Raw genomic sequence first — 18,298 nt, 5'->3', positions numbered from 1 at the left:
CACAGATTATTTGGAGGTACGGTATTTAGTTTTCAAGTGTTTGGAGAATTTTTTATTATCTTTCTGTTATTTATTTTTAGTTTAATTCATTGTGGTCAAAGAATACTATGATTCAGTTCGTTAAGTTTGTTGAGACTTGTTTTATGGCACAGGATATCTCAGTATATGTTCTGATGGGCACTTGAAAACAATGTGTATTTGCTGTGTTAGGTATAGTGTTCTGTAAAGGTAGATTAGATCCTGTTGTTTGAAGGTGTCCTTGTTCTTCTGTATCCTTACTGATAATCTATCTAATATTTTATCAGTTGTCGAGAGATGGATGTTGCAGTCTCCAGCTATAATTGTGGATTTATCTATTTCTCCTTTCAGTTATATCAGTTTTAGTTGGCATATTTTGCAGCTCTGTTGTTTGATATATACATATTTAAGATTGCTGTATTTTCTTGGTAGACTGACCCTTTTATCATTATGTAATATCTATCTCTGACCCTAGTAATTTTCTTCACTCCGAAGTTTACTGTATCTGATGTTAATATAGCTACTCCTGCTTTCCTTTGATAAATTTTTGTGTGATATATCTCTTTCCATTCATTTTCTTTCAACCTGCCTATATTGTTATATTTGAAAGGAGTCTTCTGTAGATAGCATATATTTGGGTCATGTTTTTTTTAATCCACTCTATCAATCTCTTTTTATTGATGTATTTAGATCATTTACATTTAATGTAACTATTGATATGTCAAGGCTTAAGTCTATTATATATTTAGTTTTCTGTTTGGTTTCTGTTTTTTGTTTCTCCAACAGGGGGTGAGGTGTATGGCCTCATTATTGCCATAATAAGGGGGTTAGAAGCCCAGTTTCCCCTTTCAGCCTCTGTTGACACTAAAAAAGGAAGGGGTCCTTCTTACTGCTGGTCAGAGTGGGAGTACTGTCTCCTCACTAGGCTTTCGCTGATACCACCCTTGATAGGAGGGATAATAGTGCTTATTACTCTTGCACACATGGCCTCCAGTTACACCTTGTGATGGGGTGGTGCCTTATTACATTGGCTAGTGGTAAAAGTCCTAATTTTTCACTGGACATCCTCTGACATCACCCCAAGGGGAGGAGAAAGTGTGCCTCAGTACTGCTCGGTAGGGTTGGAAGTCCAGGCTCCTCACTTGGTTTCCCTGACAGAAAATGGGAGTTTATTACTGTCTCACAAAGATACAAGTCGCATCTCTGAACTCTGCCTTTTCTGACACCACCTCAGCAAAGGTTGGGTGCGTGTCTTATTATACTCATTGTGGGTGAGATTCTAATGACTCTACTCAGCCTTTCCTGGTGTAGGTGATTGTGGAACCAAACATTTTTCTGTGGTATTTGGCTTGAGTAGAGTGATTATTGTCAAAAAGTTTTCTGTTTTACTAGGCTGTTCCTTTCCTGCATTTTTGGCTAGAGAGAACAGAATTTATTGGAGATTTTTTTTTGTCTGTACCCATTGGCATTTCTAGGTTGCTAGTATCTTCAGCTTCAAGTCTGGAATACATGAGGTAAGGAAAATGTATGTCTACTTCATCTTTCCAGAAACAGAAGTCCCGGTTGAAGCCTTTTAATAAGACTTTACTATAAACTTGAGATTAGTACGCCTAGCACTCAATAAATACTTGTTGAATGGTTTTATAAATAAATATAATACAGATGTACTATTCATGGAACCCAAACCCAGGCCCTTTCTCCTAGTACATGCAGTTTTCTTTCATAGTAATTATCATTTTGTAATCATATATTTGTATGATTGTTTGATTAATGCCTTTTATTTCAGTGTATTAAATATTTTGTGAAGGTTAAGACTGCATATCATTTGGTCACCATTATATCAGTAGTACTTACCATAGTTTTTTCACTTGGCACATAGCATGTATTCAATTAATTTGTTGATTATATTAATGTGGAACCACAGATACAGAGGGCTGACTGTACAGTATAGGCAGGTTTTCAACTACCTGGAAGGTAGGCGCCCCAAACCCCAGCGATGTTCAAGGGTCAACTGTATTTGTTTGGGTGGGGTAAATAGACAAGGTAACTTGCAGCCGGAGCCACCAGCCAAAGCCACTAGTCATCCCAGACCTATCTTAGTTGGTCACCTCAAGGAAGACAGATTTCAACATGTTGGCATACTTGTAACCCATTTGTGGCATACCAAGGTTCGTTGGTACAAGGTGGGAAAAAACTGACCTTTGATGTATCTTTATTCCCAGCCCAAGTTCATCTCTCAAGTTTCTATTTTCACTTCTGTAATTTTCTCTTTCTTAGGATGACAAAGAAAATAACAATTTTTTTATTCAGGGAAAACCCCATCCCTATCCATAAGAAGACCTTTATTTTCATCTTAACCAAGAAAATCACACCAGTTTACAATAGTATAACATTATACTGAATTATTCGGTCTTAAACAACATCATATGAAATAATAATAATGACACCAATAATGGCTAATATTTACTGAACCCTAAATAGATGGCACTTTCTGGGCTATGCACTTAAAAATTGATTATCTACTTTGATCCTCAAGGCAACTATCAGAGGTAAAATTACCACCTCATTTTAAAGATAAAGAAATTGAGGCACTATCCCCATTTTATAGAAGAAGATATTGCCTGAAGTCACACATTTATCAAATGTAGATCCTGGTTTTGAAACTGACTCTAGAGAAGGCATTCTTATCTGTGATTTTTACCTAATTAAATGCCTAGGAATGAATGAAGAGAAGAAGTGTGTGTGTGTGTGTGTGTGTGTGTGTGTGTGTGTGTGTGTGTGTGTGTGTGTGTGTGTGTGTGTGTGTGTGTTTAACAGTTGTATCTCTTAAGGGAGATAAAGTTCAACCCTGAAATTTCATCCTGCAGTCTCAACCTCAGCAACAGACCTCCTGTCTTTGGTGTTTCAAATAAAAATATACATTTTTTCCTTCATAAGACAATGTAAGTTTTATAGGCACATGCAACCCAATTTAAATCCTGAAATATACATACCTTTCCCTCACCTTTTGGATCAGAGACTGTTAGCTGCCCCTCTAACTATATTTGTTCTCTCCATCTTCTGTGGTAATAAAGCTTTCAGCTGTGAATGCAGCTGCCTGGCTAACGGTGCTGCACAGCTCTCTTGAAGCTTAAAGTGGCCACTTGATTAAGTTTTGGCCGATGGGTTGTGATAGTAGTATTTGACATGTGAAATTTCTATTGCATGCCACTGAAACAAAAGGAATGTTTCCTTCTCTTTATCTCTCTTTCTCACTGGCTGAATTTCAAACATGATTGTAGGAGCTGAAGCAGCCACCTTAGAACATACCCAACAGGCACTATCAAACCTCTTCTGGAACAGTCAAGGGCATGTGTGTTTTTGAGGGGTATGATACCTTGTCACACAACTCCAAAATGCCACTGACATCCTTATAACTTGTGCTTCAGGTAGTTTTATAATGGGCAACCTATGCTGTAAGCAGTGGCCCTGAACATATTTCAATCGTTTGACACATTGGTTTGTTATAAGGAACAACTGGTGATGGCTATCTTCACACATTTTAAGGCTGCTATGTATAAGAATTAAATAGTTGTTTTCTGTATGATTCTAAGGGTAAAAATTGTTCTAATTGTGTGTATATCCCATAAGAACACATATTACACTTAAAATGTAGAGCTTTTTAACAGAATTGCTCAAAAGTAGAGTGGGTCACCTTAAAATAATTGGAATTCTATCAGTGAAAGTGTTCAGATATAGTTTGGACAACCAGTTGGTAGAGACATTGTATAGACACTCAGTCATTTTAATATGTTAGTAGGATGTGATGGTATTTAAGCTCCTGATACTAAGACCAGTGATTCAAGAGATCATTAGAATTAATGGCACTTGGCTTAGAAATATAAAATGAAATTGAAACTAATCCTACAGCTGCCACTGGGCTATATAAAGTTGTGATTATTATCAAGTTAGATGTTTTATGCCTCAATTCTGACAGCTGTCTGGAAAAAATGATGGATTGAGGGACCCTGTATTCTTCTGCCAGATGTCTTTTACTAAGCCTTTGAGGGTAAATTAGCCCAATCTGAAGATTAAAATCTTTAAAAATAAATATCACCCAAGGGGGCTTAAAGAAAGCAAGAAAAGTCATAGTACAGGACTGGGCTGGAATAATTTATGCCTGGCTTGCCATCTTCAATTGATGGATAGTCACCAGGAACTTTATGTTGAGGAGGATTATTCAGCCTCATCTGGATTCAGCTGGAAATGTGCCATGGATGATTATTGATGGGAAGGGAGAATGGTAGAATATAGTATAGATATTTGCCATCTCTCTCATGGAGAATACCTGGCAAGTTAGTTAGATAGAACTCACAAAATTCATCTCTTAGGGGATTTCACCTGCTCCTGGCTTTGGTTCTTACTGTGTAGATCCAACAGTTCAAAGTGTCTGGGGTCAATTAGGTTCAAGCACTGCCTCATACAACTCAGAAGAGTAAAATGTACAAATCAGAATGCCAATGTAGTAATTTGCAATTAGGACTGTTACTGTCAAGTTGATTAAACTTCCTGTGTCTTTTAGTCAGGGCACTCAGGCTGCTGGTGACATTGAGATAGATGAGTTAATAATACTAAGATTTTGTGTATTAGGCTATAACTTCCCTTTTTCGAGTATGTTCAAATTTTACTCTAACTCTTTAACTCCCTGAGGCTACATCCTGTTTCCCTGCACTGACTGACTGTGGTCATATTTGTACTTAACCATTTAGAGAAGTGCTTCTCAAACTATCTGTAGTGAAGGTCCAATTTATTTTCTTTTCCCAATCCATTATGGACTGGTACTTTAATAAAATGCAATACAAATGAATTATTATAAAAATAAAATTAAAAATAGACATACAAAATTCAAGCATTTTTAAAATTATTTAAATCAATGAACATAAAATAACTTCAAAATTCATATTTCATAAGCAGAATAGTTAATGAAGTATTCAATACTAATGAACTTAGGGAAAATTTGTAATGTAGTGAAGCTTCATTTTGTATGCATTGGATAAACACATTATAGTTCATTGGAGCCCATGTATAAACAATTCAATCAGTGCATTGATTTTATGATTTTAAATGGCTATAGAGGTCTATGATAGCTTTATTTAACATTTAGGATATAAAACATAGGCAAGTATTTATACTTAAGTATAAAAAATGTACTTGAAATCAAGTCATTCCTAAAACAATAAACCAACTCCCAATGCAACATTGTTCATATAAGAAATTATAACATTACTTACGATGTAATTTTGAGAATTAAAATCTGGGTAAAACGTGGGGAGTATTTGGCCAATAATAATGTCCGGAGATGCAGAATCACTGATTTGTTCCATCATCATAAGGAAATGTTTCATAGATATGTAGGAGGGATATCCATTTCATACATCTCAAATCCATTTGGTCTGACACTTGTTGACACAAAGAGCTGTGATAATGACTTCTATTGTAACACCAACTTACAAACCCTCTAAGTACAGTTTTATTTAATCTATTAAATTGATTCCACCATTAAACAAACATCAAATTTTTAGCTGGTGAAGGAAACTATTAATCTTTCTTCCTCAACCACTAAAACTTAATCATCTAAATGCCTCACATTTCACTCAGAGTAGTTGAAAAGTTGGACATTTTCTGTTTTCTGGGCTCACTATGATTTTAACCTGCTTTATTGACTCTCAGGCTCCACCCTTTTCTACCCATTGTGGTTTTCATTGCTTCCCCATGTTCAAATTTTATAAGACTCACCAATATTCACTATAGTTTCTAGCGTATTTCTGTCTCTAAACTTGATTTCCAGGATAACACTTAAACCCTAAATTCACATTAAAAACCCCCATATTCTTAGAAGTAAGAGAGATTATACCTTAGCTCTACTTGGTGTTGGCCATCATTTTCCTTAATACTTGGTGCCACTGTTTTGCCCTCTTTATATTGATATTTTGGCAGAAGGGAAGAGAGTCTCTATGACCTTGAAAGATCATTTTCGATCAATATTCAGATATACCTCTCAGTGGTATACCCAGTATCTAACTGGTAGAATCCATCCCTAGTAAAGCTGCAAGCTTGCTGTTTTATGCTTATTTATGTGCAAACTACATTCAAATATCATGTTCATCTAGTTTTAGATCTATTCTTCATGTAGTGCATGGGAATGACTTTGCCTTACAGGAGATGGAGATCGTCTCTTTATGGAATACTGGCCATGTAATAATAATAAAGAATAATCACAATTGTTTATGAGGAGCAAGGATAAATCTCTACCAGCAAGCCCAGTCTATAGATACTGTCATACAATATCAATCCTACTTTACAGAGTAAATTCCTAACTCCTCCAAACATATCTCAGATCATTTTATGAGCCTCATCCTCAAGTCCAGCAATATAAAAATGGTAAACATAACGAAAAATGGCAAATTTAACAAGCAGAGATTCATATTATAGAATTACCTGCCCTTAATATTCCTTGTCTAGGGAATTCACAAGGTGACCAGCTAATCTCACATATGCTTGTACATTTGTTATTAGTTATACCAAATGAAGATATAACCCATGCCAAAGCCTTGGGTTGACTATGCTTTAAACTGTTAATGGAGAAGGACTTCTATATTCACAATAATTTATTGTCATTTTACAGTAAAGCTAAGTTATAATTTAACATTCACTAAGGATCCACTAATTGACAAAACTGTGCAATTAGCTGTGTGTATGTGAGGAGGGGTATAAATATAGTTAAGATGATGTCTCTTCTTTAGAATATCATAATAAATTCTAAAGTATACATAATATCAATGGTCAGAAAATAATACCCTAACAGCAGGCTGTGATAATGATCACATAGGGGCCATAATGGAGATACATGCAAAGTACTATTGGAGCACAGAGGAAAGAATTAATTCTTACTTAGGTGGGAATAAAGGAAGGCTTTCAAGAAGACAATGAGCTCGGTGCTTTGTGACCGTCTGGCGGGGTGGGATAGGGAGGGTGGGAGGGAGGGAGACGCAAGAGGGAAGAGATATGGGAACATATGTGTATGTATAACTGATTCACTTTGCTATAAAGCAGAAACTAACACACCATTGTAAAGCAATTATACCCCAATAAAGATGTTAAAAAAAAAAGAAAATGAATATGAGCTGAATCTTTATGATTGGTTGAACTTTGACAGGCTCATTCACTTTGCTATAAAGCAAAAACTAACACACCATTGTAAAGCAATTATACCCCAATAAAGATGTTAAAAAAAAAAGAAAATGAATATGAGCTGAATCTTTATGATTGGTTGAACTTTGACAGGCTGATGATGGGATGAGTGGCTGGTATGGTGGGGGTGGGAGATGGTGGGGTGGGAGATGGTGGGGTGGGGAATGGAGGAAGTGAGTATATGTTGAGTAAAGGGAAAAAAGCCTCTAAACAATGTAAGTTTCTTCTTCCCCGACTGCCACACATTTTCAACTTTGTAGAGGAAAAGGAAGAAAATCTATGGAGCCAGTTGTTTTGGTTTCTTCCATGTGATCACAGCATTGCTTATATGGATTGTCAAATAAGGGATGGGCTCATAAAAGGATATTAATCTGTCATTTTTATTGAGCAAAGTAGCATTTCAGAAAAGGTGATTTCAGAGGCACATGACTTTCATTACAGCCTTCAGGGGCAATGTTTGATCACTGAAAACAGGCTGCTTTGTTCAGCTTTCTCTGATGTTTGGCCTCATCCTGAACACATATGCTCTGACTTGGAAAGAATCAGTCTGTAAAGATTTAATAGATTCTAGATTTGCATATTCAAAATGCATGTCTTGTGGTTAAAAATGAAATGAAAACTATTTTTATATCTATATTTACACAAACACATAGTTCAGACACATCTCAGCAAATTTTTAAAAGGCAATTAGGCATATTATATGTGCTTGTTCTGAGATTATGAAAGTTGGCTGTTTTTTAAATTAACCATTTTATATTTTCACTGAAAAAAATGTATTTTAAGAGACACTATAATGATGATAACGACGTACAAGAACTCTTCAAGTTTCAGGGGTTTGAGATTTGCTGTATGTTCTTGTCACCTATCAGGGACATAACTTTCTAGAGTTGGGTGTCACTGACCTCTCTCTTTATTAAAATGAATTAATAGCTTTCTTGCTTAGAGAAAATTGGAAGTCACAAAGAATTAAAGATAAATGTTAAAGATTAACATTTCCATGAGGCTCTTTTCCTTACATGACTGAAAAAAGTGGTTTTCTTTTTTCAAAGCGAGAGGGATGATTAGAAAGAGACCTGAGGTGTCAAAAGCCTTTTGTGTGGTGACTAAAACTCACAGAATTTTCTCTTAGAATTCTCTGGCTTCTATCCCCTGTGAACTGATATGTAATCTCACATAAACTCATCTTTTACTTTTGAATTCCAATGGAACCTTTGAAAGAAAGATGGCATTCCAAGTGAATCAGTTTGCTATACATTACATCTGCAATTAGACATTTGTTGCGTTGAAATTAAGCCAAACAGACTTCTGCTGAAACAGGATAGGTCCAATTACGTTCTATTTCGTGTGACACAGAAAAATCTTACCATGTCACTTTGCTGTTTAAAATCCTTCCCTTTCCCTGTCCTTACTTACAACATCCTCCATCTCAATGACGCTGAGTGCATCCTCTGCCTGACATGTCCTTCTCTCTCTTGGTAAGTTTTGCAACAATCTCAGAACAGAGATTATTTCAGTTATACATTTGTTGTCTAGACCAGTGCTTTCCAAACCTTAATGTACTTATGAATCATCTGGGGGTCTTGTTAAAAATGCAGGTTCTGATTCAGCAGGTCTAGGGTCTGGCTGAGATCCTAACAAGCTCCCAGGTGATGCAGCAGGACACACTTTGGATAGCAAGCGCCTAGAAACATATGACCTCTCATTAAATTGGCATTAGTTCCTGGACATTGATAACTGAAAATGTAAATTCTCTGACTCTGAGGTTGCTTCAGACTTTGATTGGCTTTTTTGTTTATTGGTAATTTTATAAAGACACTGCACGATCTGGATTCCCTCTATTTCTCCAGCCTCCTTTCTTACCAGTTCCCATTTCTTACTTTATATTTGAGACATAACAAATTATGTGAAGTTTCCAGAATGTATCAGACTCTTTCGCATCTCACTGCCTTTTCAAATACTATATCCTCTGCCTGTCCTAACATTTTGTGATGCTTCCTTTAAAACTCAGCTCGGCTGTCATCTCCTCCACAAATCTTTCCCTAATCTCTTTCCCATATAATTGCTTAATCAAATGCCTCCAATTTACTCCCTCAATGCCCTGTATTTTCTATATTATAACTTTCTCATAATCTGCTTCAATTGTCTGCTTACTTGTCTGTTCCCTTCAAAACAGTGCTTCTATGGGGAAGGCATATGCATTTTGTACTACTGCCAATTGCAATGTCTGACACATAGTAGGTATTCATTAAAGTTTGCTGAATGAATGAGGAAGGGAGGTTGATGTGTTCGTAGTTATGCAATAATATAATGCAATTTTTTTTCATGAAGCTTAAAATTGAATTGGGAGTAACAGAAACTAAAGTCATAAAAGGTTAAGTACAGGATGAGATAATACTGTAGAAGTAAAATGTTACTATGTGATTAATTTCCGAATGAGGATCATAGAAAATAATTATTCTGAGTTCACTGGAAGAAAATGTCACTGTGGATTTATTATTATTTTTTAATATACCAGTTTTTTCCATGAGGGATTTGAGATGGCTGACAACACAATGTATTGGAGTTAATAAAAAGTATGAACGCATGTGTAGTTAAGGCAATAGTATGAGAAAAGGAGGGAGTTTAGAAGTATACAAGGAGCTCATATACTAGCATGTCTGCAAAAATGATCCTCATTAAATAATAGACAGTAAGGTTGGTGTGCTAATTTTCATTTCCACTCTGCCTGGGAGGCTGACTTCTGTGGAGTCAGCAGCTCCATTGTCCTCTGGCTTCTGGCTGAATTGGGGCAATGGGGTGCCCTGGCAGATGATCCAATGGAGGAAAAAGAGTGAGATCAGGACATTTATATTCTTGTGTTGCCTAGAACTGTCTGTGCCTGTGTGTAAATTGTCCCTTTATTAAAATCTCCTTAAATTGTTTTAATTTGCGTGTGCCCCCTGCTCTCTGTAGAGACTCTGATAAAACCACAGAGTTGTTTAAAGCTAAATTGAATGCTGGGCTTAATAACATTTATGATAACCATTAATGCTATAAAAATATTTCAGGTACTTGCTACATATCAGGCATGATTCTGTGAAGGGGTGTTTCAACAGAAGAATTCAGAAAACCAACCAACAAACCTAAAATCTTGTGCTCATATTATTTATATTTTAGTGTGGTAAAGAGGGTATAAATCATATTGGAAGCAAGGAAAAATTGATATGTTTCAAACCCCACAGTTCTGCAATATTTATTTACATCAGCCTCTAGTTTACTGCTTTATTGTAAAGTGATAATATCCCAGAGATGTAGTTTTGGGGTTGTTTCCTTTTTACTGGGGCTAGATTACCCAGAACTTTTGCTTCTCCTCTTTCCTGTTGCTAATCTTTCGGTTATTTCACTGCTCAGTGTTCCTCCATCAGGAGATATAAAAGGGAAATAAATGGATGAAAAATTTAGCTTTGACATCTATGATAAAAGGTTTTTTAGGAAGGAGACTGAAATCCTGAACTAAAATGAAGCTTTTCAGTTTATCTGGGTTTGTCTGCCTCCTATTGCCATAAAGATGTTGAGAGTTGTTTCCAGCTTGTCAAAAACAAGAGATAAAATGGACAAAATGTTATATTCATGCAGATGAAGAGAACTAGGTCTTATAAATAGATATGGTGCTCTTAATATGAAGCCTGGTGTACAAATGCTCTGTCTTTGGATGTTAGATTGTATTACAACCTTGTTTGCAGTACTTACTCAGATCATTGTTGACTCATGTGAGTTTAATTCTATGACCTAGCCAAAAAAAGATCATAAATCCCAGCAGGGGAAGACATGGTTGTAGCTTGACCTTGGAAATATGAGCTAAAGGTGCTGAGGACCATAAATTCAATTTACAATAATAACAAAAATAAGATTGTTTACACTTTGCCCAGTGGATGAAGTGAAAATCTAATATTTTTCCTGGTACACGCTGTATATTTTGCCAAGCTTGATTAAATTCCTGTTTAGCAGGTATCTGAGAGGAACTGAATAAAAACGCTTCGTATGAGACTTTTGACTCCTAATTTGTTCTTCATTATTGAATTCTTTTTTTAAAAGCTGTTTTTCTTTTCTTTTTTCAGGTTCTATTTATGAAATGTTTGGAAATGAATGCTGTTTGTCAACAGGAGAAGTGATTAAAATTACTGGCCTCAAAATTAAGAAGATCATAGCTGAAATTTGTGAGCACATTGAAGGTTGTGAGGCTCCACAACCATTTGAACTGCCTATGAATTTTCCAGGTACAGTATTTTGCAACCATTTCTCATTTGTAAAACTGTATTCTTAAATGTTATATACGTCTCTACAACTGAAAACAATGAAAAAGTGGTAGTTTTTGTTTTTTTTTTACTCTAAGGCAGTGGGTGAAAAAATCGGGATTCTTATAGTTTAGTGATTTTAGGGACTAATAGAAGGCAAATATTTTCTCCCCTTTTCAGTAAACATTGTTTACTTAGGACTTAATATTTTCTGATAACAAATATTTAGTGAGTTTAACTATATGCACCATTAGTTGTGCCAGATAGTGGGAATGAAGAAATTAAAGATATATTTTCATAAGTTATGTAAAAATAATTAATATTTCCTAAACATATTTACCCTCTTTATTCCTAGCTCCCTGGATCACTGCTAAACTTCACTGTCTGGCCTTACTGACAAGTTTGGCTGCTCTTCTTTAACTAGTTAACCTTCAAAAATTAGGTCAGATATCAGGTCTCCTAGAAAACTTTTGCTGACTCTATAATCTAATCTAGATATCTCTATGTTCCCGTAGTATCTTGGGCACCATAGCATGTACCTTATTGGGTAGTAATTAATGATTTTCTTATTTGTCTTATTCTTTAGACCAGGGTTGGCAGACTTTTTCTGTAAAGTACCAGATAGTAAATATTTTAGACTTTGCCTGCCAAATGGTCTCCATAACAACTACTCCACTCTGATGTTGTAACATGAAAGAAGCTACAGATAAACCAATATAAACCAACTGGTATAAACCAGTGAGCACTACATAAATCAATGAGCACAGTTGTGGTTCAATAAAAATTTATTTACAAAAACAGGTGGCCAACAGAATTTGGCCTGTGAACTATAGTTTGCTGAACTCTGCTTGAGACTAAAACTCTTTGACAGATGAAATATGACATATGTGGCTTTATTTCTATGAACAAGCACATTTTCTGGCACAGGGAACATGCTCAATAATTTCCTGTTGGTTGAATAATTGTTTATCAGTGAATGATTAGTGAAAGAGGACAATCTAGTAAGCTGTTACAACGTAATGTAGTTTATGGTATAACTGAAGTATGTATGGGTTCTGTGAGAGTCTTGATAAGATGGATCTAACTCCAGTTGGTTATGCTTCAGAACATGGATTTTGGAATCATTATATTTGAATCCCAACTCTGCCACTTCTTAGTTAGGTAACCTTGCCAAATTATTTACCCTCTTCTCATGTAAAATGGGAATAATAATACTATCTCTTAGTGTTGTTGGGAGGATTGAATATTGAAATATATTTATATTGGTTAGAGTGATACTTGTCATATAACAAGGGCTATAAAAAAGTGTCAGCTTATATTACCATTATTAACCTTGTTATCATCATTGGTGGAGTCAGGGAAAGCTTTTCAGAGAATGTTATTCTTGAACTGAGGTTTGGAAAATTAAAATAATTTAACTGTATGAGGAGAGGATTATTCCAAGTGCTCCAATATTTTTTCCCTTTCAACTGAAATCTTATTCCTTGTTTAATTCTAATTACTCCTCATTACCCCATCCTATATAGCAATAGACTCCCAGTTAGATTTTAAACTCAAAGAATCCAATATGTTTTTAAACCATCCTTCCTTATTTGTGAATTTTCCATTTCTTGGGGGGTAATGGTTTCTAATTTTATTTTATTGTGGTCAGAAGACATACTTTGTCTTTAGAGACTAGTTTTACGGCTTAACATATGGCCTATCCTGGAGAATGCTCTGTGTTCACTTAATAAGAATATATATTCTGCTGTTGTAGTATAGAGTGTTCTACAGATGTCTGTTGGTTTATAGGATTGTTCAAGTATTCTATGTCCTTGTGGATCTTTTGTCTAGTTCTATCCCTTTTAGAAAGTGGAGTATTGAGGTTTCCAACTGTTATTGTTGAATTGTCTGTTTTTCTTTTCAATTCTGTCAGCTCTAGCTTCATGTATTTGGGGACTCTGATGTAAGGTTTACATGTGTTTATAATTGTTACCTTTTTTTGGTGGAGTTTCCCTTTTATCATTATATAATATTCTAAACAATTTTTGTTTTAAAATCTATTTTTTTTCTAATATTACTGTAGTCACTCCAGTTCTATTTGGTTACTATGTTCATGGTCCACCTTCTATTTTTTGCTTTCAAATAACTTGTGTCTTTGAATCTGAAGTATGAATCTACAAGTAAGTCTCTTGTAGACAGTATATAGTTGGATGGGCTTTTTTTTTAATCCATTCTGCCAACCTCTGCCTTTTAATTATTTAATCCATTTATATTTAGTGTAATTATTGATAGTGTAAGATTTACATCTTCCATTTTGCTATTTGTTTTCCATATGTCTTAGGTCTTTTGTGTTTCTCTATTTGTCCATTTTTGCCTTCTTTTGTGTTAAATATATTTTCTAGTGTACAATTTTATTTCCCTTTTTTTAAAAAAAAATCTTTATTTTTTAGAGCTATTTTAGGTTCATTAGCAAATTTGAGCAGAAGGTACAGAGACTTCCCATATACTATATTACCTGTCTCAAATTTGCACAGCTTCCTCAATATCAAAATACCACTGTCTTTTCATGGTGCGTAACATATCTTTTTAGCACTGAATAATAGTTCATTGTCTGTATATACCACCGTTCATTTTGCTATTCACTTATTGAAGAACAACTTGGTTGCTTTCAAGTTTTGGCAATTATGAATAAAACTATGCAACTATGAATAAAATTATGCAGGTTTTTGTGTGAATATTAATTTTCAACTGATTTGGGTAAATACCAAGGAACATGATTTCTGGACCATATGGTAAGGATATGTTTAGTATAAAGAAACTGCCAAACTGTCTTCCAAAATGGCTGCATCATTTTGCATTCCTACTAGGAATGAATGAGAATTCCTGGTGCTTTGCATCTTCATCAGCATTTTATGCTGTCAGTGTTTTGGATTTTGCCTCTTCTAATATGCATACAATTGTGGTATCTTATTGTTTTAATTTTCAATTCCTTAATGACGTATAATGTTGAATATATTTTCATATGCTTATTTGCCATGCCACGTTCTTTGGTGAGGCATCTGTTCATGTCTTTTGCCCACTTTCTAATCAGGTTATTTGTTTTATTATTGTTGGCTTTTAAGAGATCTTTGTGTATTCTGGATACAAGTCCTTTATCAGGTATGTCCTTTGCAAATATTTTCTCTCAGTCTGTGGCTTGTCTTCTCATTCTCTTGACAATATTATTCACTGAGCAATTTTTTAAAAATGAAATCCAGCTTATCAATTATTTCTCTTTTTTTTTTTTTTTTTTTTGCGGTATGTGGGCCTCTCACTGTTGCAGCCTCTCCCGTTGCGGAGCACAGGCTCTGGACGCGCAGGTTCAGTGGCCATGGCTCATGGGCCCAGCTGCTCCGTGATGTGTGGGATCTTCCCAGACTGGGGCACGAACCCATGTCCCCTGCATTGGCAGGCGGACTCTCAACCACTGCACCACCAGGTATTTTTCTCATAGATTTTGCCTGTGGTGTCATGTCTAAAAATTCATCATCAAACCTAAGGTCATCTAGATTTTCTGCTACATTATCTTTTAAGAGTTTTATAGTTTTGCATTTTACACTTAACTCTGTGATCTATTCTGAGTTGATTTGTGTGAAGGGTGTTAAGACCTGGGTCTAGATTCTTTTTTTTTTTTTTTTAACATGTGAATGTCCAATTGTTCTAGCACCATTTGTTGAAAATACAATTTTTGCTCCATTGTATTGCCTTTGCTCCTTTGTCAAAGATCAGTTGACCATATTTAGATGGGTTTATTTCTGGGCTATCCATTCTGTTTCACTGATTTGTTTATTCTTTCACCAGTACCACACTGTGTTGATTACTGCAGCTTTATAGTAAGTCTTGTCAGTTGTCTGGCTTTGTTCTCCTTTAATGTTGCTATCCTAGGTTTCTTGCCACTCCATATAAACCACAGAATCAGTTTGTCAGTATCCATGGAATAACTTACTGGGATTTTGACTGGCATTGCATTAAAGCCTATAGATGCAGCTGCGAAGAACTGACATCTAAACAATATTATATATTCCTATTCATGAAGATAGAATATATCTCCATTTGTTTAGTTCTTTTATTTCTTTCATCAGAGTTTTGTAGTCTTCTTCATATAGATCTTGTACATATTTTGTCAGATTTATACCTATTTCATTGTTTTGGTGCTAATGTAAATGGTTTTGTGCCTTTAATTTCAAATTCCACTTGTTCATTGCTAGTATAAATAAAAGTGATTGACTTTTGTATATTAACGTTGTATCTTGAAACCTTGCTATACTTATTAGTTCTAGGAGATTTTATTGATCCTTTCAGATTATAATTGAATACATTGTTGATATTATTATTATGAGCAAACAAAATTTGTAAGATTAACTAAGAATAAGAAAATAAAAGTTTTTACTTTATCCTCACTCATTTCTTTTCTGCTGCGTTCCCTTTATGTAATTCCAAGTTTCTGACATATAATTTTTCTTCTCTCTGAAGAACTTTTTTTAACGTTTCTTGCAAAGCAGGTCTATTGGAACAAATTCCCTCAGTCGTTGTTTGTCTGAGAAAGTCTATAATTCTCCTTCACTTTTAAAGGATATTAGGATTCAGATTTCTTGGTTGGTGGGGTTTTTTTTCCTCAATGCTTTAAATATTTCACCCTCCTCTCTTCTTGCTTGCATGGTTTCTGAGGAGTAGTTAAATGCAATTCTTACCTCTGTTCTTCTACAAGTATGATAGGTAAGATTTTTTTCCTCTGACCTTTTTCAAGATTTTTTCATTACTTTTGATTTTCTGAGTTTGAATATGATGTTCTTATGAAGTTTCTTTTAGAATCCTGTTTAGTGTTCTCTGAGCTTCCTGGATCTGTGGTTTGGTGTCTGACATTAATTTGGGGGAAATTATCAATCATTATTTCTTCAATTATTTCTTTTGTTTTTTTAAAAATAAATTTATGTATTTATTTATGTAATTATTTATTGATTTATGGCTGTGTTGGGTCTTCGTTGCTGCGTGCAGGCTTTCTCTAGTTGTGGAGAGCAGGGGCTACTCTTTGTTGTGGTGCCGGCTTCTCATTGCGGTGGCTTCTCTTGTTGTGGAGCATGGACTCTAGGCACGTGGGCTTCAGTAGTTGTGGCATGTGGGCTTCAGTAGTTGTGGCACGTGGGCTCGGTAGTTGTGGCTTTTGGGCTCTAGAGCACAGGCTCAGTAGTTGTGGCGCACGGGCTTAGTTGCTTTGCGGCATGGGGAATCTTCCTGGACCAGAGCTCAAACCCATATCCCCTGCATTGGCAGGCGGATTATTAGTGCCACCAGGGAAGCCCATTGCTTCTGTTCTTGCTTCTCTTTCTTTTCTTTCTGATATTTCCATTATGCATATGTTACACCTTTTGTTGTTGTCATACAGTACTTGGATATTCTGTTCTGTGATTTTGTTTTATATTTTTTTCCTCACTGCTTTTCTGTTGTAGAAAGTTCTATTGATATATCCTCAGGCTCAGAGATTCTTTCCTCAGCTATGTCCAGTCTACTAATGAGCCCATCAAAGGCATTCTTCATTTCCATTACAGTGTTTTTGATCTCTAGCACTTCATTTTGATTTTCTCTTATGCTTCTGTCTCTCTGCTTACGTTGCCCACCAGTTGTACTTTATCCACTAGAAACCTTAGCATATTAATCATAATTGTTTTAAATTCCTGGTCTGATTGTTCCAACATTGCTGCCATATCTGTGTCTGATTCTATGCTTGATTTGTCTCTTCAGTTGTCTTTTTTTGCTTTTTTTATTATGCCTTATACTTTTTTTCATGATGGTTAGGCATCATGTACTGGTTAAAAGGAGCTGTAGTGAATAGGCCTTTAGTAATGTGGCAGTAAGCTGTGGCAGGAGCGGAAACATTCTCTAGTCCTATGATTGTTATAGTATTTTTGTGAGCTTGTGCCTCTGAATTGTGAACTTCACAAATGCTTCTCAGTCCCATTCTCTGCATCTTTAGGTGGCATGGGATGGCTGGAGTGGGTTGGAGTTGGGTATTTCCCTTCTCCCCTGTGGAAGACCAGAGCAGGCTAAAGCTGGGTATTTCCCTTTCCCCAAGTGGAAAGGTGAGAGTGGGCTTTTGTTGCGTATTTTCCCTAAGTGGAAGGCTAGGGTGGGTGTTAGTTGTGTATTTTCATCCCTCTGGGTCAGTGAGTCCTGATAAAACACCAATAGTTTCTCTCGAGGGCAGGTCTTATTAAGAACAGAATGCTCTGGCCTATTTCAAAATGGTTTCTTTTGCCTTCCCCCGACCAGAAGCATGAGGGGATTTTTCTCTGATATTCACTGTGAGAGCCTGGTTAAGTTTTTGGTGGTAAAACTTACAAAATTGTGGGCCCCCCTATGACTAAGTTCCCCTGGAATATTTTACTCTCAGACTTGTCCACTCTGAGCCTCTAGCAATTCATCAATTACAGGTCGGATTTGTCTACCCTGGTATTGGTTTTTGTAGCAGTTTCTTTTGTGGTAAATTGAGATTCTCTGTACTTGCCTGTCTGTCTCTCCAGTTTTGGAGGCAGTAGTTTGTCCTGTGATCTCACTTCTCTGATATATCTAAGAATAGTTGTTGATTTTTCAGTTTGTTCAGCTTTTCACTTTTTTTTTAGGACAGAGTGACAACTTCCAAACTCCTTATATGCCATGCCAGAAACCAGAAATCTGGTGGTTTTTAAAAAATACCCATATATATATTTAGTTATTTTATCAGTGGTAGCCTGGGGATTACAATTAATGTCTTAATTTAT

The 18,298-nt window shown here is 35.7% G+C and overlaps 1 protein-coding gene across 1 annotated transcript in view; it reads left to right on the top strand.

Moving 5' to 3' along the window:
* The window catches only part of THEMIS (thymocyte selection associated), a 161,567-nt gene that overhangs the window by 23,077 nt on the left and 120,192 nt on the right, over window positions 1-18,298 (top strand). The window contains exon 2 of the mRNA XM_079939874.1: window positions 11,346-11,504. Coding sequence (XP_079796000.1) covers window positions 11,346-11,504 — 159 coding nt within the window. The remainder of the gene's footprint in view (window positions 1-11,345; window positions 11,505-18,298) is intronic.

Source organism: Stenella coeruleoalba (assembly GCF_951394435.1).
Source record: "Stenella coeruleoalba genome assembly, chromosome: 12".
Lineage (NCBI taxonomy): Eukaryota > Metazoa > Chordata > Mammalia > Artiodactyla > Delphinidae > Stenella > Stenella coeruleoalba.
The sequence above is the reverse complement of the archived record's forward strand: the minus strand, read 5'-3'. Positions and strand labels throughout refer to the sequence as shown.